The sequence below is a fragment of the Halichoerus grypus genome, chromosome 6, assembly GCF_964656455.1.
Source record: "Halichoerus grypus chromosome 6, mHalGry1.hap1.1, whole genome shotgun sequence".
NCBI classification, from domain to species: Eukaryota; Metazoa; Chordata; class Mammalia; order Carnivora; family Phocidae; genus Halichoerus; species Halichoerus grypus.
The window spans coordinates 79,330,949-79,356,245 of NC_135717.1; the positions used below are offsets into that span (position 1 = coordinate 79,330,949).

At 38.5% G+C, this 25,297-nt stretch overlaps 1 protein-coding gene across 2 annotated transcripts in view; it reads left to right on the top strand.

Moving 5' to 3' along the window:
* Positions 1 to 1,021: 1,021 nt before the first annotated feature.
* TULP3 (TUB like protein 3) overlaps positions 1,022 to 25,297 on the top strand; it is a 60,957-nt gene continuing 36,681 nt past the window's right edge. Inside the window, exon 1 of one of the 2 annotated variants that reach the window (XM_036082081.2) lies at positions 1,022 to 1,120. In XM_036082081.2, coding sequence (XP_035937974.1) covers positions 1,080 to 1,120 — 41 coding nt within the window. In that variant the 5' untranslated portion in view covers positions 1,022 to 1,079. The other variant, XM_078075478.1, reaches the window with a different exon arrangement.

The window sequence follows — 25,297 nt, forward strand, 5'->3', positions numbered from 1 at the left end:
TTCTGTTTATTTCATAGATGGGAATCTGAAGCCCAGATAAAGGACTGTGTTTAGGGTCACACAGGGAGTGGAGGCTGACACATTGAGACGATGCTCTGCTCTCCTAGTTTGTGCCAACTTCTGTGCCTCTTAGAAAGGCAAACCCAACGTGGAAACAGCTGACCTCCGAATGCTATAAACACAACATGCGATAACTTTTGCCAGGATGTTTTGTAGGGGTTACAATGATATGTGTAAATTGGTGGTGAGAAAGGAAGTGGAGACAAGATTTATTGGAAACGAGAGTATATATTTAGATGGCAAATCTCATGGGATATGGATGTTTGAAGATCTACCATAGGCCCGTAGAGAGAGGTAAATGGGAAAGGTTCTTAAAGTCTGTAGAATTGGTCTAGCAATGCTCTAAAAAGCTTGGGCTGGAGTAGGGGAGGCTGAAGGAGTTTTGTGCAGTTGGAATGCGAGACTAGATAACTATGAAAGATGCATTTAACGGCGAATGACTGCTGGAGAGGGTACAGGGTGCTTCCCGGAAGGCTCTGGTGTCGGGAGGGGCCGGATTGTGAGGGAGCCGGCAGAGGTCTGTGAGTGGGTCCTAACATTACAGACCTCTGGAAAGCACTCTGGGTGGTCTCTGGGTACAAACGTTGGGGACGCGGGGGAGGCCGCTCCGTGGGTGGCGGTCAGGGGGATGGGCCATTCCTCCGACGAACTGACTTCCCCGCCGCTGGGAGCCAACGCAGCTGTAGCGAACACATCCCTCCGTCCTCCGGCCCCCCCCCAGCGGCTCCATCCCATCCCCGAGACGCGCTCCAGGGACCCAGCCCTACCTAGCGCGTCACCGGAGTTCGGGCGCAGGCGCCTTTAACTCCTGGCGCCTCCGCCCCCTAGAAACCCTCCCGCATCGCCGGGCAGCAGCAATAGCCAATGAGAGACGAGCGACGGGCACGAGGGCCAATAGGCGGTGGCAACAGTGCAGGGTGCGGTTGCTAGGGGGTGGGGCCCGGCCGCCTGCCAGACTTGCCACCCTAGCAGCAGCGCCGGGGGTTCTAAACTTGGTTGCCACTTCCTGAGCCGCGGGGATGGAGGCGTCGCGCTGCCGGCTGGGACCCCGCAGGGACAGGTCCGAGAGGGGTGGTGGCTGGTCTCGTCTCGAGCGGGGCGGAAGGACGGAGAGAGACCGTGGCGGTCCTCTGGGAGCTTTGAAGAGAGGGCGGTGGGCTCGGTCGGGTCGGGAGGGACGGATTTGGCGGCAGGAGGCGAGTCTTCTGTCCCCCACTCCGCGGTGGAGGATCCCCTTTTTACCGGTGAGCGGAAGGAGGCAGCGGCTCTGCAGCCTTCACCGAGAGCAAGGACTTTGTGTTCAGGTCCTTGCTTGGGAAACTCTTGGGGTTTTCGTTACGAGCTCGTCTTGCTCTCTGTGGGCCTCGCTTACTCAAAATGCGTTAGCCCTGCTCCTCACGCACCGCCCAACAGTGTCATAACTGAGGTGGATGAAGTCTTTCCCGGGGGTGTCGAAGCGTAAGTTTCGGGGTGATATTTAATCATTTGCTCTAATGCCATTGCTTTTGGCAGGCGGTGCTGAATTTTGGAACGGAGTCCGAGGGCCAAAGTGCAAAACTAATCTTTTACTTCTATCTGCTTTATAGTAATTCTCTCTATTTAGGATTGTTCGTCTTATTTGCAATGTACCATACCCCTTGTTTGCGCTCCTCTTTCCTGCCTCCGCCAGAGGGAGAGCCTGGGAAATAAAACAATCCGAAATCTCAGTCTGTCAATTTCTTGTTAGCTAGGTTAATGAAAAGTTAAGGGGGAGCGGCATGAAATCATTGGCTTCAAACTTTGGCACACTGTCTGAGGATTGAAATCATACACGCCAGCAGTATTCCCCGCTTTTTATTCCATTACCATGGCAAATAAAGATGTAGCCTGTAAGGATTTAGTCTATTTAGATGAGTAGATATTTAAACAATTCTTTTTTTTTTTTTAATTTATTTATTTGACAGAGAGAGAGAGAGCGAGAGAGGGAACACAAGCAGGGGGAGTGGGAGAGGGAGAAGCAGGCTTCCCGCTGAGCAGGGAGCCCGATGCGGGCCTCGATCCCAGGACCCTGGGATCATGACCCCAGCCGAAGGCAGACGCTTAACGACTGAGCCACCCAGGCGCCCTAAACAATTCTAAACCATTTAAAAACGTCACAAGGAGGTGTTGGGCATGGATAACACCTATTTTCCCCTTTCGTCAGATTTTATTTACGTGATAGCTGCGATCTGAGAGATTTGTTCATTGCACTTTCTTTTTTTCGAGTTGAGAGAAAAATAACCCACGTTTACCAGTATAACTATGGAAGTGCTAGGAGGACGTAAAGTTAAAATTCCGCGTCTTTGTTGAATTCAGATGGTATATGTTCATTGTGGGCATTCAATAAATTAATTTACAGCAATAAATTTCTTGGGTACCAGATGTTGGATATATGACTCATGGTTTTGGGGGAAGGGGGATTGACTTTGAAACTGAGACCAGGAGGCAAAGTGGTTTTTAATTTATTGGACCTAAAGTTTAAAGGGATAATTTTAAAGTTTTCCCCTCTTTTTCTTCCCAAAGAAAACTGCCCTTTAATTTAAAAACTGACATCAAAGGTGTGAGTCACCAAATGTTTCTCCTGCCCTAGGTAATATTAAGTGCAGTTTCTATCACTGTTTAACTCAGTTGTTGCTGAGAAGGAGTGGAATGTCTCCTATTTTGGCTTCAGGTTGTATGCTTAATGTTTTTGATGAAATACATTGATAGAGTTTTTGGTATTAATACCTTTCGATGTGAAGTATAACATCTGACTTTTAAGTTTCCTGTGATTTTTTTTTTCCTTTGAATTTTACCATGTTTCCTTTGACTGTTTACCATGAGGCAGATTTCTTTTCAATGAAGTGGAAAAATTACTAACAAACTTCAAATATTTTTCCTATTTCTGAAATATCTAGTGAAAATTGGAATTTGAAACATCACTCTCAGGACCTTTGTGGAAGCTAGGTATTTTATATTATAGCTTCCCGACCTTGAGCTTTCTCTGGCCTTTTGTCCCTGATGGAGTCGAAGGTATGGTGAGAGATTTCTCGGTGTGATGTGACCGTGTGACCCAGTTGACTAAGGAAGTCCTAGTCTGTGGTTTATGTATGTTTTCTCTTTAGAAATATGAGCAGTTTTAGTAGCTGGAGGTTATGTATTGTCCAGACTTGTTATCGTCTCTGACGTTCTCTCTTTTTTGAAGATTTATTTATTTTAGAGTGTGTGTGTGCATGTGAGCGCGACAGAGCAGGGGGAGGGGCAGAGGGAGAGAATCCTGAAGCAGACTCCCTGCTGACCTGGATCCCCAGGACCCTGACAACATGATCTGAGCCAAAACCAAGGGTCAGCCACTTAACCTTCTGCACCATCCAGGTGTCCCTTTTTCTTTTTTGAATGTTTCATCAGATCAACTAATTGTGGGCAAATAGAGACTTACCTGGTGCTTAAATATACTCAGAGTAACTAATCCATGACTGCACTATGTTTGGCAGATATTGAAAGCTCCTAATAACATCAAACATGCAGGTATTTTTCCAAATGTGAAAGCTACATGCAGACCTGGAAAGGAGAGGATAATCCTCTGCAGTAAACTTTCTTCTTTCTGACAGACTCAGACATTTTTTGGAATAGTTTTTATTTCTGACTTTGCTTGTTCTTTCCTATGGAAACTCTGCCGTTTTCCCTGCATCTGTGCCCATTGAAAGAAAATGCTAACATTTGTTCTTACTAAGGGGAAAAGTATGCTTGAATTACTCAGAGGCAGAGTTGAAGTTGCTTTGCTTCTCCGTTTTTGAGGATTTTAGGACTAGAAGGGGCCTTGATAATTCCCTTCATTCTCCTGTTTGAGAATAGTAGAAATGGCTTCTTTCAAACTAGAATTTCCTATGCTCTGCTTGTGCTTTATTTGCTTTACTTCCTCCGAATCAGTTCACTAGAAATAAACTCTTTGTTCTACTAAATTTATTCTGCCTCATCAGACGTCCTTACTGTCAGTAATAATGAAGCCTGCAAAATTTTCCTGGCCCAGTTAAGGCTTAGATCTACGTATGCCTGAGAGACTACGCCCTGTCCACATGCTGATCGATGTGCTGCCTTTATTTACCCACTTTAATACCTGCCATGAGGGCTTGATAATGAGGGTTGCCATCTCTGTCTCTCTGCCTTAGAACTTCTGGGAAAACATGAATGATGAGTACTGTGTCACATGAGTCACAGAACCCCTGGAAGACCACGGTTCTGAAGAGGATTATAGTAATACTTTTATTGTTTATAAGATGGCATTTGCTGTTTGACCACATGGCATTGTGGGAGGTGCTGGAAACTTCCACTGGGTTCCTGAGTTCTAGTTCCAGCTTTTTCACTCCCTGGCAGTGTGATCTTGAGCAGCTCATCTACTTTTCTGGCTTCAGTTTTCTCCTCTGGAAAATGAGGGCTTCTTTGGATTCCCTCAGTGATTTATAACGAATTAATAAAATGACATATATATTTTTTAATAGCATATGGCTCAAATTTCAAAAGATACAAAATGATATTCAGTGAAAAGTATGTCTTACTGTCTCCATGTCACCTTGTTCATTCATTGGTGGACATCTTAGGGGACCTTCCAGAGATATTGTGTTAAATCTATAAATATTCCTTTCCCACTCCTAAAATTTGATGATTTTGAGTTTTAGGGTAAAATATAATACTCTAAACCCTACTATCTACTTTCATCATTGACAAGAGGTGTTTTTAGAATATGAACTATAGTCCTGCAAGTTTTTTTTTTCCTGTGGTAATTAAAGTTTAGAAAATAGGACCATAAGTAGTATTTTTCAGACAGGCTTCTAGAAGAATAAATCTTGCTATTCAGCTTTTCAGGAAAAAACTTCAGCATATAGTTTGCCTTTGATTTTAGGTTTTAGAATGCAATCAATTTAATAGAGGATTGACTTGTTTCCCTATTGAAACATAGTGTAATTTTGTTATGGCAATGCCATATGAGCTAGAGATAAAGTAGGAGTTTTTTTTTGGCTGAGTAAAGGTCTTAAGCTGTGTTATTTTAAAAGGGAAGATCTGTCAAAATAAAATAATCAGTAATAAGGCTTACATTTGGGTATCCTTTGCTGCCTTCATAGTGTGTCACTCATTTGATCTCTTTTGAGCTTCATAGCTCTGAAGAAAACAGGGCTGGTGTTGTGGTCTTCATCTTATAGGTGGGGAAGTTAAAAATGAGAAAGGATGTGATATACCTAAGGTCACATGACAAGTAAATGATGCAGTCAAAAGTAAAATTCAGAAGTAAAATCCAGGCTTTTGACTTCTAGTCCCTCTTCCACATACCCCCCCCCCCACCATGTATTATCAAAATATCTATTCCAAGTATTCTGGATGCCATTTTTACAAATAAATGATAACAATGGATACTGATTACATTCTAACTATTTTTAGGATGAGCAGTTGAAGAAATCAGACATTTTAGCGAAGTATTAATTTCATCCAATGGAAAGGGAGTAGAAAATGTCTTTGGTATCGTTAGACAAACAAATGCACTTTCATCTTTATCCAAGAAATAGAAGGGGAATAAGAAACATTCCTGAGTAACATCCCTTTTTAAATCTAGAAAGAAGAAATTAATTCTTTGACTTCTGAATCAAATTATACATTTAAAATAACCTTTCTGTTTGGTTCATTCAAAAGAATGTTTTTACTTTTACTCTGTGGAACATGCAAAATGAAGAGGGGTTCACTCTAAAGTAATTTTTCTTGCTGCATCATTTGGGGCCAAATGAATGATTAAATCAGTTACCAGCTTTTCCTTCTCATTGCCTCTCTCCCCCCAAACAATTCTCCCTTCTTTCTGAAGAAAAGAAATGGGCCCACTAAATGGGCCTCTTAGGAAATGGATTTTCATTCCCTAGCTTCAATTACGTTCGTTCCAGATTGTGGCAGTCATTCAAGTAGGAGACGGCTGAGCCTAGAATACTAACATTTGTCCTCAGATGAGGAAGGATAGGTTTCAAAGGAGTCTTTTCTGGCAGTTCTAATTTGATCTTCATGTGCCTTTTCCCAGAAGCAGTGTTTTGTTCTAGCCAGAGGTGTTCTTGGTGGCTCAGTATATGTAAAAACACAGCCTTCCTGTAATGACATTTGGGATTGGGACAAGGTGAATCTATTTGTCAATTGACTTAGAGAAAATTACTTTATTAATAGCTATTGCCCCACCTACCTGACACCAGAATCGGTTCAGACAGTGAAATCAGACTATATACAACTAATCAACTCCTCCCATGGGTTTCTTCAGAATCCACTCACTGGCTTAGAAATTCTGCTACCTAAAAATACCAAATGAACTGGGATTCTGACTGAAAAGATACTCAGCAGACTTATTGAAATAGCATAGTGTGAAATTCCAGAGTGTGCTGACCATTGGAGTACATGTGGTTAATGGTGCAGTTTAGCATGCTGAGTTGTTCCACTTTTTGGCTATTTTGAATAATGCTGCTATGAACATTAGTGTCCAAGTCTTTGTGTGCACATATATTTTCATTTCTTTTGCATATATACCTAAGTGGAGTTGTTGGGTCATATGGTAACTCTATGTTTTACAACTTGAGGAAATAGCAGACTTGTTTTCCAAAACGGCTGCAACATTTTACATTCCCCGCAGCAGAGGTGTTGGGGTTCGTTTCTCTACATCCTCGCCATCACTTGTTATTGTCTATCTTCTTGATTATAGTCCTCCTCATGGATGTGAAATAGCATCTCATTGTGCTTTTGATTTGCATTCCTTTAATGATGATTAATTGAGCTTTTTTACGTGCTTATCGATCATTCCTATATTTTTAGAGAAATATCTGTTCATTTACTCTGCCTGTTTTTAAATTGGGTTGTCTTTTTATTACTTAGTTGTAAGAGTTCTTTATAGGTATTCTGGATACAATTTCCTATCAGATAAATGATTTATAGATATTATCTCTGTCAGTGGATTGCCTTTTCACTTTCTTGATGGTGTCTTTTGAAGTGCAAATGTATTTTATTTTGATATAGTCCAATTTATTAATTTTTCTTTTTATCTCTTTTGTTTTTGGTGTTGTACCTAAGCAATCACTGCCTAGTCCAAGTTCACAAAATTTAGTCGGATGTGTTCTTCTAAGGTTTTTAAAGTTTTAGCTCTTATATTTAGGCCTTTGATTCATTTGGTGTATGCTGTGAGGTAGGGGTCCAAATTCATCCTTTTTGCATGTGGATATCCAGAACCATTTGTTGATAAAACTATTTTGAACCTGTTTTTAAAACTGAAGTGTCATAGACTACTTTCCAACTTAGTACCTCTAGATCTACCTTATTCTTTTTAATGACCACAAAGTATTATTTTCATAAATGTATCTTATTAATTGCTCACCTGTTGACAGACATTAATATTATCTTGGGGGGGTTCTATTGAAAACAATGAAAAAAAGCATCCTCGTTACATGTATCTTTATATATTTGGCCTAATATTTTGTAAACTTTGTATGTTTGGGGATGTGGTGTTTAATTTTAGTAGAGGCTGCTAAATTTCCCTCCAAAAAGGTTATAAACTTTTTCTTCAGCAGACTGTGAATGCCCATTTTTAAAGTGGAGCAATTAGCATTCATTCTTGTTGCTCAATCCATTATATGTACAGATTGAGTACATAGTAGGCACTTAGTAAATATTTACAGGTGATAAAGATGAGGGCAAAATTGAGGGGCTCCCTGCAATTTGGATTAGAGTCACTTTAAGCTGGTCATTGAGACAAAGAATATAAAGCCAACTAATGCAAAATTCAGCAGCTAAAAGAAAATTGACATATGAAAGTAGGAACAAAGGTAGCCAAGGTTATGTAGGTGATATTCTTATGTTCTTTACAGATTAAATAAAGCATATTGTTTGTGGAGTCCAAGATGTTTACTGGCAATTATGATAAAGGATTGCCACAAAAACTGTTCCAGAAGTATATAACAAAAGAAATTTTGATTGACAGGTATAAGAGTTGTAGTTAGCAAAATATAATTGAATGTATGATGGGAAGATTACCACCTTGGAAGTGCTAAGATTAATCACTGTTGTCTCTCAAATGTGGTTTGATAAGAGAATTATCAGTACAGTAAGTTCAAATTTAAGAATGTATTTGAAAATCACTGCTTCCAGCTTTTCTGATATGGAGTAATGATCTGAAACTGACTAATCTTGGCCAACAGAACTGAAGGTCAGCTGTGTGACAGAAATGACACTATAGTATAATGTGAAACATTGTCCCGCTTAAGCTCATAGCTGACAGAGGAAATAAAGCAGAAAAGCAAAGAACAGCAGAAGTCTCTATCATCTCTGGTAATGCATATGCCAATAGGGTAGGTACTATTTTATTAACTGTGAAAGGTACATCCACAGTTTTAAATTAAAAATAAAGTTGTTTTTTCTTTAAAAAATGATTTTCGGTTTACAGTAACTTTTGTTCAAATTATTTCTCATGGTTAGGCAGTGATCTTTTATCAGTTTCTTTATTATTTTCCATAGCCATACAACTATAAAATGGGAACAGTAATATCTAATTTTTACCTACTTTGGAAAGTCCAAAAGTAAGAGATGATGAATTAAAATATTTCTTTAAGGCATAAGTCAAAGGACTTTTTTTCCATCTAACTTTAAAATTCATTTGTTTATCAAACATTTGTTTCACATCTTCCATGTTGTAGGCATCACGTGCCATGAGCAATGCTGAGTAATGTTAGAAAGTACTGATGTTCGTTAAGTTTCTTTTGTAATTTTGCTTTTCTTTTGAGTGTTAGAGGTTTGTCTCAAGAGTCATAAAAGAAATGACTATCATGTCGCTTAGCTTAGCAGAGGCACTGTTTTGGAAACTGCTCTGTGGTGCTGAAAGCAAGAGAAGCCCCAGAGAAGCTTAGACGCATAGAGTGCATCTCCCGACACCACAGCTCCAGCAGAAGCGCCCCATACGAGACACTGACGCGGATACATTTTGCTTCATTACCCACAGGCTTGCACTTGAATCAAAAGTACGCACATACTCCTTCATAGATCCCTCCTAAAAGTGTCAACTGTCTTCCTAAAACTGAGCAAATTGCTCCTGTGGGTGTTCTGGGGGTTCATGTTGCTAACCGGGATAATGGCATCAGTTTTGATTTCTAGTTGAAAAATAACCAACAGAAATTCTCAGGGTTGTGAATTCAAGACCCACATTAGGCATAGAGCTTACTTAAAGAAAAAAAAAAAATTTAGGGCTGCCTGGCTGGCCCAGTTGGTAGAGCATGTGACTCTTGGTCTTGGCCTTACCCACATTGGGTAAGAGATTACTTAAAAAATGAAAATAAAAGGGGCGCCTGGGTGCCTCAGTCAGTTGGGTGTCTGTCTTTGGCTCAGATCATGATCTCAGGGTCCTGGGATCAAGCCCTGCATCTGGCTCCCTGCTTGGTGGGGACTCTGCTTCTTCCTCTGCCCCTCCCCCTTGCTTGTGCTTGCCCACTCTCTCTCTCTTTCTTTCTCAAATAAATAAAATCTTTTTAAGAATTCTAAAAAATAAAATAAATAAACAACAAAATCGACAGTCTTTTTTTTCTCATTTTAAAATGCAGCCATTTAAGAGCTTTCAAGTGCTTGCGTCGGCAGCACATGTACTAAGCCTTCGAGCATATTTTGAGCGGGAACATGTAGTAATTAGTGGAGATCAGATAAGTGTGACATTGGGTTGATTAATACATAGCAGAACATTGCTGGCTCCTATATTGATTTCAACCATTTATAGTTTCAAATTGTTTTATTCTTAGTTACATTTAGTGGGCTAAAATTTTAAATGTCTTTACATGGTACTGTTATGAAAAAACTCAGCTTTTTCCTTTCTAGATGGGGGAAAACCCAGTCCTTTCCTACTGTGTGTTCCTTTCCTGCTATGTGTTTCTTCCCTGTGTCTCTCCTTAATTTCTCACACAGAACACTTCACTTCTGACATTTCTGGTCCCCACATGTGTGGGTTTTTTTCCCCACAAGCAATTCTCTCTGACACCACTTGGGTGTTCTACAATTCAACTCAATTCTGACACTATCTACCAAGATAGTTTTGGATCCCACAGGTTAAGGCCTTGGTCCCACAAGACTGCCCCTCCCCTGCAACCCCCATTCTTCAGACGTCATTCACAAGCCCAGTTATCACCTGTGCTTCTGACCAACTGGCTATAGACGGTAGGTTCCAAAAATCCCCTTCTTGGGTTCAATTAATTTGCTAGAGCAGCTCACAGAACTCAGGGGAACACTTAACGTTTACCAGCGTATTAAGAGATATGATAAAGGATGTGGAAGAACAGCCAGATGAAGAGATACATAGGGCAAGGCCTGGGAGGGTCCCAAGCACAGGAACTTCCGTCCCCATGGAATTGGGGTATCTCACCCTCCTGGTGTGGTTCTGTTTGCCAACCTGGAAGCTCTCCAAGCTCTCTACTTGTGGGATTTAATGGAGGCTTCATCAGATAGGCATTATCAATCATTTTCAGCCCTTCCTTTTCAAGAGAATGAGGAGTGGGGCTGAAAATTCCAAGCATCTTATCATGGTTTGATCTTTCAGGTGACCAGCCCTTCACAGGTACAGAATTCAAAAGGATTCAAACAGTACGTAATGAAAAGTAAAAATGCCTCCCTTTCCCCTACCTATTTAGTTTTCCTCCCTGAAGGCAACACTGATACCAGCTTACTGTGTATCCTTCCAAAGATCGTCTGCATTGCAGATGAAAGATATGTATATATTTTTTTCTTTCATAAATGGTGGTAAATACTCCCCAATTATCTGCACCTTGCCTTTTTTCAATTAGTAAAACGTCTTGGAAATTGTTCCAAATCAATATATTTCTATATTTTATTCATGTCAGTGCTTTTTTTTAAACAGCGGCATGCTGTTCCATTGTATGGATATGGTCTCAGTCCCTATTGATGAACATTAGAGTGTGCTATCTTGTTATTACAAACAGTGCTACAGAGTCATATAAAGTTTATAATCATATGGGGCGCCTGGGTGGCTCAGTCGGTTAAGAGACCAACTCTTGATTTCAGGTCATGCTCTCAGGGTTGTGAGATTGAGGCCTGTATGTCAGCCTCTGTGACAGCCTGCTTTGGGCTCCCCACTGGCTGTGAGGCCTGCTTAAGATTCTCTCTCACCCTCTCTCTCAAAAAAAAAAGTTTATAATCATACTGGACAGTTGGCTAAAGTTGGGAAATCATAAGTCAATAAAGAGTATAAATTTGCCTGAAGAGTTTCTCTAAGAGTGTAAGTTGCATTCATTAGTGATCAGAAATTTTATATTTCATACCAACATATTTTTAACATTTCAAAAAACTAATGTTAGAGCGGGCGCCTGGGTGGCTCAGTTGGTTAAGCGACTGCCTTCGGCTCAGGTCATGATCCTGGAGTCCCATGATCGAGTCCCGCATCGGGCATCCTGCTCAGCAGGGAGTCTGCTTCTCCCTCTGACCCTCCCCGCTTTCATGTGCTCTCTCTCTCTCATTCTCTCTCCCTCAAATAAATAAATAAGATCTTAAAAAAAAAAAACCCTAATGTTAGCGCAAATATGGGATGATTGTACACAATTGAACTTCTTATTTGTTGAGGGTAAAGATATAATGAAACCCTAGGAGCTATTGGAAGTTTAGAGTGGAGAGAGGGAAAGAGTGGGACTTGTGTTTGTTACTTTTTTTTTCTTACTTCATTGACACTATTTCTGATAATTCCTTATGGAAGTTTCACTGTAAAAATCACTGCCTCGGGGCGCCTGGGTGGCTCAGTCGTTAAGCGTCTGCCTTCGGCTCAGGTCATGATCCCAGAGTCCTGGGATCGAGCCCCGCATCGGGCTCTCTGCTCTGCGGGAAGCCTGCTTCTCCCTCTCCCACTCCCCCGCTTGTGTTCCCTCTCTCGCTGTGTCTCTCTCTGTCAAATAAATAAATAAAATCTTTAAAAAAAAAAAAAAAAAATCACTGCCTCCTCTTTGATGAATTATACTACCAGAGGCCGCCCATTTTATTTGTAGCTGCTTGAATGTATTGAGTGCCCATTATTATTTTATAAGTAGTAGTAGACCATTTTATTTTGACACAAAGATTTTCTTTAACATTTATTAATGTTCGTGTCATTAAATATAAGCTATTTTGAGCAGTACCTATATCTCAAACTCTTATGTAGCATATAGACAAGGTAGAGATTCAGAAAACAATACAGATTGAATGTGTGCTTTCTATGTACCTGACACTATTCTAATCATTTTCTTATTAATTTGTTCAAATCTTATATAGTCATATGAGATAATTATTATTATCTTTATGCTGTGCATGGTGGGCAGAGGTTAAATAACTTGTCTGAGAGAGAAAGTAAAGGATCTGGGATATTAAAAAGCCAGGGAATCTGGATCCAGAGGCTGTCCTTGAAACTATTCCTCTGTAAAGTTGATTGACTTTACTTTCATTCTTAGATGTTTTATGAGATCGTTATAATTATCCCCTTTGTTAGGGAAGGAAAATGTAGAGAAGTAAGATTGTTTGCCCAGAGTATGTTTATGGAAGGGAGGCCTAAAGTTAGGGTATTGATAGGCAAAGATGCCTGGGGGAAGAGGATAGATTTTATCTTCTGGACTTTGAATGGGCTTTGTATCAAATAAATAAATAAGAAACACCATTCTGCCATTCATTGCTCAACAAGTTGAGCAATCACTGGTTTGAGTATGGTTTAAGAAAGCAATTTATATGTGTAAGTAAATCGTTCTTGTCCTTTCTATTTAATCTGTCAACGTAGTGGCTTTTTTATCTTTCCACAACAAAACAATTCACAAGGAAGGGTGGGTTGTTTAAAAATAAAGTAGAATTGAGGTAGCAGGAAACAAAAATGATTATTCACTCTGCTCTGTAGAGAGGGATTGTATTATGTGACCATGTCAGCGCCAGAAGAAACTTCGCAGGAGTCATGAGCATTATGGTCTGCTTCACTTATTGAATTTCACTGGTTTTTAAATTCAATTTTAGGATTCTTGTAAATATAGTGCAGTCTTGCAGTGCTCTTTCTTTTTGATATTTTGTCATCTGACATCCCATAGAAAGGCGCAAAATTCAGAATGATGTTGTTCATTGAAAGAATTGGTCAGGAAAAAAACAGAAGGAAGCCTCAAGAAACAAAGACCAGTTACTATATTTGGGGGAAAAGAGGAATCTCTTCATTGGTGTTAGTAAAGGTCTGATATTTATTAAAGTAAATCTTTGCTGAACAACTCCAGGGAGGTGGGTAAAGTGGGGACTTGGGGGTGGATACATGTGGGGAAGGAATGCTTCCCTGTTCCCTTTTCATTGGCTTTTCTGGTCTCTGATTGATCTGCATCTTTTCAGCAATTATCAGTTCACACCCATATTCACATTTATAAATGTTTATCATGTGCATATAAAATAATGAAAATAGCTTATATGTAGTTTGTCAAAATTATTCTGATTTCTTTGTGACAAGTGCTGTATATAATCTCACAGGTACACATGCCAAAATTCCTTGGCAGTGGAAAATGAAGTGAAGGATTTCACAATATGACAAAATATTATGACTCAGTGATTGGGAGTAAATGTATTAAAATTTCAGGTGCATTCACTTGAAAGGCATATGGGAAATTAAGGCTTGTCACAGGAGTTCTAGAGGAAACATTTTAAAAAGAAGTTGTATTTTGGGGTGCCTGGGTGGCTCAGTCGTTAAGCGTCTGCCTTCGGCTCAGGTCATGATCTCAGGGTCCTGGGATCGAGCCCCGCATCAGGCTCCCTGCTCCACAGGAAGCCTGCTTCTCCTCTCCCATTCTGCCTGTTTGTGTTCCCTCTCTCGCTGTGTCTCTCTCTGTCAAATAAATAAATAAATAAATAAATCTTTAAAAAAAGGTTGTATTTTGAAAGGGTCTCTAAAAATATGGAATACAAAACATTACTTTGCATTGGTAGATGGTATAGTTGAAGGGTATGCTAAGAGGGTGAAAGGCAGTGTCTTTTCTCCTACAGAAAGTTACCTGTTTATGGAGTGTTTATATGCATCCATATTTTTTCTTAGATCTCAACTCTTTGTCCTTTCTAAAAGAAAGTTTGAGTTAGAGATGGCAGCTGTAACTAACCTATCAGTTTGTGTCAGTATCAGCTTTAGGTGTCCTAGTATTCTTGGTCCCAAATAAAATGTAAAGTATAATATCCTTTCATATAGTGATTGAGAGTATGAACTTTGGAGCTAGATTTCCTGGGTTTGGATCCTGGCTCTACCATTTACTGACTGTGGGACCACAGAACTTAGCTGTGCCTCAGTTTCCACAACTATAAAATAAAAGTTGAATTACTTCAACTAAATAACCTATACTGAACTCAGATCTCAGATCTCTCAGAGCCAGTTAAAAATCCCGGGAGAGTGTGATTACTTCCACTTATATCAGTGTTTACCCCAGTCTGTTTGTTTACCCCAGTCTGTTAGTTTATGGCCATGGAGACAGGGCTATCCAGAATAAATAAGCTGTACAGGCATGGTCCAGACATTCTGTCTTGTCAGAGATAGGGGATTATTTTGGCAAGGCAGAAGCTTAAAAACACAGTATTGATACTATCTTTTTTTAAAAAAATAATAGATTTTATTTTTTAGAGCAGTTTTAGGTTTACAGAAAAATAAATGGAAGTACAGAGAGTTCCCATATAGTCCCTCATCCACCCCCCCCTTTTCCACTATCATTAACATTTTGCATTAGTGGTACATTTGTTAAAATTGATGAGCCAGTATTGATATGTTGTTATTAACTAAAGTCTGTAGTTTACATTAGGATTCACTCTTTGTGGGTATATTCTGTGGGTTTTGACAAATGTATAATGGCATGTATCTATCATTACAGTATCATACAGAATAGTTTCACTGCCATAAAAATCCCCTGTGCTCTACTTATTCATTTCTTCATGGATCTTTTTGTTGTTTATTTTTTTAAATACAAGTATAATTAAAATACAGTGTTTTGTTAGTTTCGGGTGTACAATATAATGATTCAACAATTCTATACATTTCTCAGTGCTCACCAAGATAAGTATACTTAATTCCCTTTATTTCACCCAACCCCCCGTCCACCTCCCCTCTGGCAACCACCAGTTGGTTCTCTGTATTTAAGAGTCTGGTTTTTTGTTTCTTTTTTTTTGTTCATTTGTTTTGATTCTTAACTTCCACATATGAGTGAAATCATATGGTATTTGTTTTTCTTGAACTGACTTCACTTAGCATTATACCCTCTAGGTCTGTTTTTACTATTTCTATAGTGTTGCCTTTTCCAGAATGTTATATGGCTGGAATCATACAGTATATACAACTTTTTTAGATTGAATTTCTTTCACTTATCAGTATATCTTTAAGGTTCTTCCATGTCTTTTGTGTGTGTGTGGCTTGATAGCTCTTTTCCTTTATCACTGAATAATATTTCATGGTATGGATGTACCACAGTTTGTTTATCCATCCACGTATTGAAGGACATCTTGGTTGCTTCCAGCTTTTGGCAATTATGAATAAAGCCGCTATAACCATAATGAAAATATTCATGTGCAAGTTTTTGTGGGGACAAAAGGTTTCAACTTTTTGGGTAAATACTAAGGAACACAACTGCTGGATCCTATGATGAGAGTAGATTTAGTTTTGTAAGAAACTGCCAAACTGTCTTCCATAGTTGCTGTGCCATTTTTTATTGTTATTGCTCCACATCTTTGCCAACATTTGGTGTTGTCAGTGTTTTGGATTTTAGCCATTCTGCTAGGAATGCAGTGGTAACTCATTGTTTTTTTCTTTTTTTAATTTGCCGTTCTGTAATGGCATATGATGTGGAACATCTTTTCCTATGCTTATTGGCCATCTGTATATCTTCTTTGGTGAGGAGTCTGTTTAGATCATTTGCCCATTTTTTAATTGGCTTGTTTTCTTATTGTTGAGGTTTTTGTTTTTGTTTTTTAAGATTTTTTATTTATTTATTTGACAGAGAGAGACACAGCGAGAGAGGGAACACAAGCAGGGGGAGTGGGAGAGGGAGAAGCAGGCTTCCCGCCGAGCAGGGAGCCCGATATGGGGCTCGATCCCAGGACCCTGGGATCATGACCTGAGCCGAAGGCAGATGCTTAACCGACTGAGCCACCCAGTTGCCTTGGCCTCTGCTTTTCTATCGTAATCTCCTAGCTGGCAGAGCTGCACATGCATTGTACTTGTTGGTCAGTGAGGTTCAATATCACCAAGTGGTGACACTTACATAGGCTTCCGAGCAAGATTCTCACATATGTATCATAGGATATAGGAAATTGTAAATTTCCTTTTTCTAATATTTCCCCCCCAGATATTAATTATTGCACAGGTAACAGAGGAACAAAAACAAAAACAAAAACAAAAAAAAGGAAAGGCTACCCCAGATTCTAATATCTGTTCTTCTTTTGCCTGCATTCTCTTTACCTGTCCATGTGGGAAGTAGTAAACTTGATTACTTTTTGAGGCTACCACAACAATTTGCCACCTTTAAAATTTATTTTTATATCTTCTTAGCTAGTTAAATAACAGACCCATGTTTTTATGTTTCTCTTATTAGTAAGAAAATGGACGTTTTGAAAGATTGTGGAAGTAACTCAGTAAATCAATAGTAGAGTAGAAAAGAGACCCTCTTCTCTCCTGTCTACTTACTATTCTGTTTTCAAATCTATTAGAATTACTGTTACTGTTACATTAGCATCCTGTCCTTGCTGTAAAATGCTGATGCTGTCTGGATGGACTATATTGCCATTATAGCCTAGGACAATCTTTTTAAGCCCTAACTTTGGTACTTGAGATGTCTTTATAAGGATACAGACAGTTCCCCAATTTATAGCTGTATTAATGTTCTGAATGTTGGTATGAATTGGTTGTTTGGCATTTAGGATGTTTTCCCATAGAAAAATCTTTGCCTTGTTCCTGATCTTAGAGGAAATGCTTTCAGTCTATCACCATTGTGTATTATGTTTGCTGTAGGCTTTTCATATATGACTTTTATTATGTGGAGGTAGTTTCCTTCTATTTCTATTCTATTAAGTGTTTTTATTTTGAAAGGATCTTGAATTTTGTCCAATGCTTTTTATACATCAATTGTTTTTGTTTTTGTTTCTTTATTTTGTTGATGTGTGCCTGTTTTTGAGAAGCAGGGTTACAGAGGGAAAGAACAGGGACTTTGGTGTCTTACATAATTGCATAAAAATTTGGCTTTGTTTTTTCTAATTTATGTGACCTTAAGCTTGGCTTAGTAAATTACTTAATCTCCTGGAGCCACCCTTTTTCATTTATAAAATAACTAAAATAATAGCAACCTTACGTGGTTCAAATGAACAGTAAGATTTATATGTATAAGGGCCTAAGGACTCTCCCTAGCAAATAGAACCTTTTCCTTTCCTTTTACCTCAATGACATGTGTTTATTATTATTGTATTTCTGTTGTTGTTAGGCTTTGAGTTCATATTAATATTATTGGTTGGGTTCATATTAATATTATAGTTTGTTTTTACTTTTATTTTAAGGAGAATTAGGAGGAAACTTGTAGTAGACTTAAAAAAGAACAAGATGGTTAAATTTAAAACTATTTTAAAAGGCAAAGTTAAAATATCTGTGGTGTTAGAATACATATGGTCAAGGGATAACTAAATTATAAGAATTTATTCAGAATATGACTCCAGTATATCAAACACGCAAAGGATTTAAATTATTGAAGAGAGACTTTGGACATTAGATAATTTTTTATAACCTTAACCTTTATTTTATAAATAATTTTTTATAACCTTTATAAATAATTTTATAACCATTAAATAATTTTTTATAACCACATAAAAATGTGGACTACCAAGAGAGATAATTTCCACTTTATGTATGATCAGCACTGATCATACTGCTGGTGGAAGTATGAATTGATGTAGTTTGGGAAGTTAATTTGGCAATACAACTAGTCATACCCTTTGACCAGTCTTCTCATTCCAAAAAGGATTTAGGTCTACCTTTAATAATCATATTTCTGGGAATCTGTCTCAAAAAGAAACCTTGAAATGCAGATATAAACTTTATTTAAATTTCTTTATTTATTAATGAGGTATAATCTCTATACAGTAAAATACATATTTTAAGTGTACAGTTCAAGGACTATTTTACGTTTGTATATATCCCTATGATGCAGCTATAGAACATTTCTATCACCCAGAAAGTTTCCTTGTGCCTCTTTCAAGTTTTATCTTTCCTCTACCCTCCACCCCACAATGATAACCATTATTCTGATTTCTATCACCATAGATGCTTTTGGTGGTTCTTGAACTATTATAAGTGAAAGCATACAGTATATACTCTTTCATGCAAGTTTGTTTTCTTTTTTCTTTTTTAAGATTTTATTTATTTGAGAGAGAAAGACAGAGATAACAAGAGCCAGCAGGAGCAGGGAGGAGAGGGAGAAACAGGCTCCCGGCTGAGCAGGGATCCAGGCGTGGGGCTCAATCTCAGGACTCTGGGCTCAATCTCAGGACTCTGGGCTCATGAACTGAGCCAAAGACACACACTTAACCGACTGAGCCACCCAGGCGCCCCCATGTAAGGCTGTTTTCAGTCAGCATAATGTTTTTGAGATTTAACCATGTTGTTTATGTATATTACCAGTTCTTTTTACTGCTGAGTAATATTCCATTGAATGACTATACCACAATTTGTTTTTTTTTGTTGTTGTTGTTCTTCTGGTCTTAGACATGTGATTCTAGTTTTTGGCTTTATGAACATTCTTGTACAACTCTTTTTGTGGGCATATGTGCTAATTTCTTCTGGATATAAATCTATAACACTTTTTGTTATTAAATTAGCAACAACTATGAGCGCTGCAGAGCGTGCGGTTTGTGGTGTGCAGCCAGAGTGCGGAGGGCGCACGCTGCCTGCTCTGGCCTGGGGGGCGGCACGGAGGGCGGGCGCGGGAGGGGGAAGCGGGCGTGGGGCGGGGGGGAGCTGCACGGTGGGCGGGCGCGTGGGGGTGGGCGCGGGGGTGGGGGGCAGGCGCGGAATGACAATCGCGAAGCTGCCTGCGGGCTCCTCTGCTCCGTGTGCATAAATTCACATACAAATATGAATGAATAACAAGAGAAAATGGTATTAGAACAGTGGGAATCAGCAATTTTGCACAGGAAGCTTTGGGAGATGTTATGATGTTGTTTACTGTAGTCTGTCTGAAGTCAGGACAAAATTGAACAAACAATGTGAGTTTGGTGCTTTGAAGAGTAAGAAAGCTGCTAGTGAGCTCTATTTTCCTCTATCAGGAGAAATAACAAATTAATGAAGCTTTTGCAGAAAATCCAGGACTTGCCAACAAATCTTGTTGTGAAGATGGTTGGCTGATCAAGATAACACTCAGTAATCCTTCAGAACTGGATGAATTAGTGAGTGAAGAAGCATATGATAAATCCATAAAATCTACTGAGGAGTGAAAATGGAACCCCTAGATAAACTAGTATGAAATAAAAAAATAAATAAATTAGCAACAACATAAATATCCAACAATAGGGGAATAAATCAGTATAGATAAAATATGCCACCACTAAAAATTGTGCTTATAAAAACGAAGGAAAAAGTTTACAATGTATGACTTGGAAAAAATAATGCATTATTATTATGTAGTATATTTTAATTTACTTTTTAATTTTTCTATAATGGGAGTAAATTACTTTTCTAAGAAAAAGTATACTTTTTTTTTTAAAGATTTTATTTATTTATTTGACAGAGAGAGACACAGCAAGAGAGGGAACACAAGCAGGGGGAGTGGGAGAAGGAGCAGCAGACTCCCCCCTGCTGAGCAGAGAGCCGCATGTGGTGTTTGATCCCAGGACTCTGGGATCATGACCTGAGCCAAAGACAGATGCTTAACGACTGAGCCACCCAGGCGCTCCAGAAAAAATATACTTTAAAAATCTGAGTGAGGATCATTGTACTTTAGATATTGTGAACTTTGATTATGTAGACAGTAGAGGGTAGTCAAGTTGAACTTCTTTTGTATCTTTTCTTGTCTAACTTTGCTTGTATGACTTTTATTTGCATTACAGACGTTTCCCAGTTGTAGATCAATTATGTGTATCAGGTGGAATAGTTATTCATTATGTGGTAAAAGAGTCCTTTCCCTTAGTAATTAAAAACATGCAAGTAAACAACTTTAAGTTACTTTTTTTTTTTTAAGATTTATTTATTTTATTTTAGGGGGCGTGGTTAGTGAGCATGAGCAAGAGGGGCAGAGGGAGAAGGAGAGAGAATCTAGCAGACTTCATGCCCAGTGCAGAGTCCAGCGCGGGGTTTGATTTCACTTGAGATCAGGATGGTGAGATCAGAACCTGAGCCGAAGCGAAGAGTTGGCGCTTAACCAACTGCACCACCGAGGCGCCCCTTAAGTTACTTTAATATATCATTAACCTAACAGAGGTAACATCCCAAATTGGCCAGAGCATAGAGAAATAGTTTTTAACTTGCTGGTAGCAATATAAATTTATAAAGTTCTATTTTGGGGAAAAACAATTTAGAAGAATTATAGGTAAGGACTCATAATAGTATAGTTTATAACTTTTGATTTGAAAATTCCACTTTGAAGAATAAAGATACTCATTGCTGTTCTATAGTGACACAAAAGAAGAAGTTCTACGTTTAACAGAGGGAACAAGTCCATCTTACCAGTGGGGTAGGACACTTTAACAATTAAGATATGATATGTATATGAATTTTGTCAATAAAAGGAGACACAGGGGGCGCCTGGGTGGCTCAGTCGTTAAGCAACTGCCTTCGGCTCAGGTCATGGTCCCAGGGTCCTGGGATCGAGCCCCACATTGGGCTCCCTGCTCCGCGGGAAGCCTGCTTCTCCCTCTCCCACTCGCCCTGCTTGTGTTCCCTCTCTCACTGTGTCTCTCTCTGTCAAATAAATAAACAAAATCTTAAAAAAAAAAAAAAGAAAAAGGAGACACATACATAGATAAAATAATTGAAAAAAAAAGACCAAAATGAGTTTTTGGAGTGTTCACAGCAAATCTGTGCATGTGTTGAATTTATAGTGCACTTAAAAAGTCAATTTTACCATATGATAACTTAAAAAATTAATGCAGACAAACTCGGTTTGAGAAAAAGAAAAAAGTATATGAAGGTACTGACAAGAATTAGAAATTGATTGTGATGTGAGAGTTTGTAGTATATTGGGATTTTTTTCTGTAAAGTTTTTTTTTAATATTTTAAAAGATCAGCTATACATGTGTATGTGTGCATTTGTATTATGTGTGTGTTTGTGTGTTAAGTCACATTGAATAATAAAGTTCTTACTCTTTCACTGTCAACAGTTTTTGAATGTTACTGTTCAAATGGATAGGAAACTGATACAAACATACCATCAGGATATTCAGGATAAGTATAATTTAGAAATGTTCAAAGCACTGTTGAAGTAGAACAGAGGAAATTATTATGGAGAAATTGAGGACTTTTTCATAGAAAAAGTGAGACTTGAACTTAGGGGTATGTGGGGTTTTTTTGTTTGTTTGTTTTAGATTTTCAGGGGCTATTTATTCAATGGCAGGTCATTTATTTCCATAGAGAAAATTCTTTTTACAATGACATTTTTAAAGAGATGCTTCATTTATCACAGAGTTACTGTGAAGCTGTACAAAGATATTTATTTATTTAGTCAATATGTATGTTTTATTTAAAAAGCATTACTCCATAGCACTTTTATAGGCTGTGGAACAGTGATAATATGAGAGCTCAGTATAATAACTAATGCTCACCACAAGATTCCTAAGTCAAGAAGCAAAGCATAGGCTAGGCCCTTTTACTAAGGTGGGATATACTTAAAAAAATTTTTTTTAAAGGTTTTATTTATTTGACAGAGAGAGACATAGTGAGAGAGGGACCACAGACAGGGGGAGTGGGAGAGGGAGAAGCAGGCTTCCCGTGAAGCAGGGAGCCCAATGCGGGGCTCGATCCCAGGACCTGGGACCATGACCTGAGCCTAAGGCAGACGCTTAATGACTGAGCCACCCAGGCACCCCTTAAATTTTTCTTTTTTAATCCAGAAAATCGTTCCTCTCTCTTCATGTTTTAAAAAACAGTTTTCTTCCCTGTTCTTCAGATTGGATAATATCTACTGATATATCATATTTTTCCTGTTTCTTTGGATATGGAATAATTTTTTATTGTGTACTGAACATTATGCATGGTACATTGTAAAGACTCTGGGTTCTTTTATTTTCCCATGAAGACTGTTGATTTTTTTTTTTCGGTTGGTTTGTTTAAAGGTAGATCAGTTATTTGATCTCTTTAACTGCAAACTGGGCTGGAAGACAGCAGCTGAAATCTCAGTTTGGTTTTTAGTCTTGCCAGGATTGCTTGGAGTCTGCCCCATATGTGCTTGATTCGGGGTCAACTAGATATTAGGGCCAAGTTTAGTGTGGCTGCCAGAGATAAAGATTTGGGGTTATCAGTCATGGCAATAGATAGATGACATAGGACAGGCCTGTAGATCAGCATGTAATCCTGATTACAATAATGGTCAATGGAAGAGGGCGGAAAGTAAAGGGGTGTAAGTATCGTGAAGGCTGAAACTAACTCCTTGTTCATTCCTGTATCCTTAGTGCCTACCTCAGTGCCTGGTATTTAGGGCATGCTTAATAGTTGCTGACTGAATTTAGTGAAAGGAGCAGCTAGGTAAGAGTAGAACTAAGGAGTTTTCAAGAAAACAAGAGAGGAGAGAGTTTCAGTAAGGAGCTGGTGGGTGTTTTTTGTCAAGTACTTCAGGCAAGTCAAGCAGGAATGAAAGGTAAAAACAAACTATTATTTTTGGCAATTAGAGGATGAGTTTCAGGAGAATGAGGGAATAGAGCCAGACTGCAATGAGTTGAGAAGGTAATTATAGTTGAAATAGTGACAGCAAGTGTTGATTATCTTGAAGTTACTTGATGATGATGGGAAGTGGAGATTGATTAATAGCTTTATAGATAGATAAAGTCTAGGAAGGTAGCTTTTTAAAGAATTATTATGAGCCGAGGAAAGAAGCTACTAGAGATGGAGAGGCTGAAGATAGAGGAGTAGTATTCATTGTAATTCTGGGGAAATAGGGGCCAGAATCAGTTCACCAGTATCAGAGTTCACTTTATGTAGAGGAACATCTTCCTCTGTGATAGGAAGAGAGATGGAGCATGTGTATTTTTATGAGTACAGTTGGAGAGGAGGATGAGAATTTGCTTCTCAAATTGTTACCTCACCTAAGGAAAGAACTCTGTGGCCCTTGGGCCCTCTTAGGAGAGGAGTAACAGAGTAGCTGAAACCTAATTCATATGGTATGTTTTATTCTCCAACTTACATGCTTTAAAAAAATTTTTTTTAAGTTTGTTTATTTAAATAATCTCTACAACCCAATATGGGGCTTGAACTCACGACCTTGAGATCAAGAGTCACATGCACTTCCAACTGAGCCAGCAGGCACCCCTCCAACTTGCGTGCTTATTTATTGTGCATATTTTTGAGGCAAGCCTGATCTTAGATCTTTATTTCCAAATATTTATAAAAGACCTGAAGTATGTGCATGGGAACACATTGGAGTTATATTTAACATTTAATGTGTTGGAGATTTTTCTTTTTTTTTTATGATTTTATTTATTTATTTGACAGAGAGATAGCGAGAGCAGGAACACAAGCAGGGGGAGTGGGAGAGGGAGAAGCAGGCCTCCCATAGAGCAGGGAACCTGATGTGGGGCTTGATCCCAGGACCCTGGGATCATGACCTGAGCCAAAGGCAGATGCCTAACGACTGAGCCATCCAGGCGCCCCTGTTGGAGATTTTCCATCATTATAGTTTGCAAAAGCTTAATATATATAGTTTGCATTGGTTTAACATTATATTGACACCCATGCTGTAGTTGAAACTGGACTGAGTTATTTACTTGTTTAACTCCCTTTGTAGGTGGATTTAAAAAATAGATTTATAATTGACATACATCAAACCCCACATTTGAACTGTACATGTTGATGAGTTTTGACACATGTATACCCCTGTGAAACCATCACTACAGTCAAGATAATGAACCCCAAAAGTTTCCTTTTGCCCCTTTATAATCCATCCTTCCTTCTTACTCTCAGATACCCATTGCTTTTTGTTACTACTGATTAGTTTGTATCTTCCAGAACTTTACATAAGTGTCATCTTACAGTGTGTTCTCTTTCTTGTACTTAGCAGAATGATGTTGGTATTCATCCATTTTGTCGTGTGTATCAGTAGTTTTTTCCTGTATATGGCCAGATAGTATCCCTCATAAAATTTATCTATTCATCCGATGATGGACATTTGGGTCGTTTTCACGTTTTGGCTAATACAAATAAAGCTGCTAAAAAAAAAAATAAAGCTGCTGTGAACATCCATAGATAGTTTTGTTTTTTGTTTTTGTGGACATATGCCTTCATGATGTCTTAGGTAAATTTCGGAGTGGAGTGCTTGGATCAAATAGTTGGTATATGTTTGGCATTTTAAAGAAAGTAACTGAAAGTGGTTGCACATTTTGCATATACCTGCTGGTTGACCAGCCATGTGAGTTCAAGTTGCTCTACATCCTCACCAACACTGATGGTCAGTCTTTAATTTCTAGCCTTTCCATTGGTTATGTATTGATATTTCATTGTGGTTTTAATATGCATTTCCGTAATGACTCATCACATTGAGCGTCTTTCTTTGTACTTATTGACCATTCATATTTCTTCTTTTGTGAAATCAATGTTGAAACCTTTTGTCCAATTTTTAATTGGGTTGTCTTCTTAGTAAACTGATAAGACTAGTTTTGATTTTAAATATAAATCCTGTGTTAGATATATATTTCGCAAATATTTTCTCCTCATCTGAGGCTGGCCCTTTAAATTTCATAAGAATATCTTTTGCAGCACAAAAGCCCCAGATGAGGAGAAAATATTTTTTATTGAGGTATGATTGATATGTAACATTATATTAGTTTCAGGTGTACAGCATAATGATTCAATATTTGTACGTAAAAGTGAAATGATCACCACAGTAAGTGTAGTTGATGTTCGTAACCATATAGTTACAAAATTTGTTTTTTTCTTGTGATGAATGCTTTAAAGATCTCTCTTAGCAACTTTCCAATATGCAATACATTATTATTAACCATACATTACATCTCCATGACTTACTTATTTTATAATTTATTTATTTTA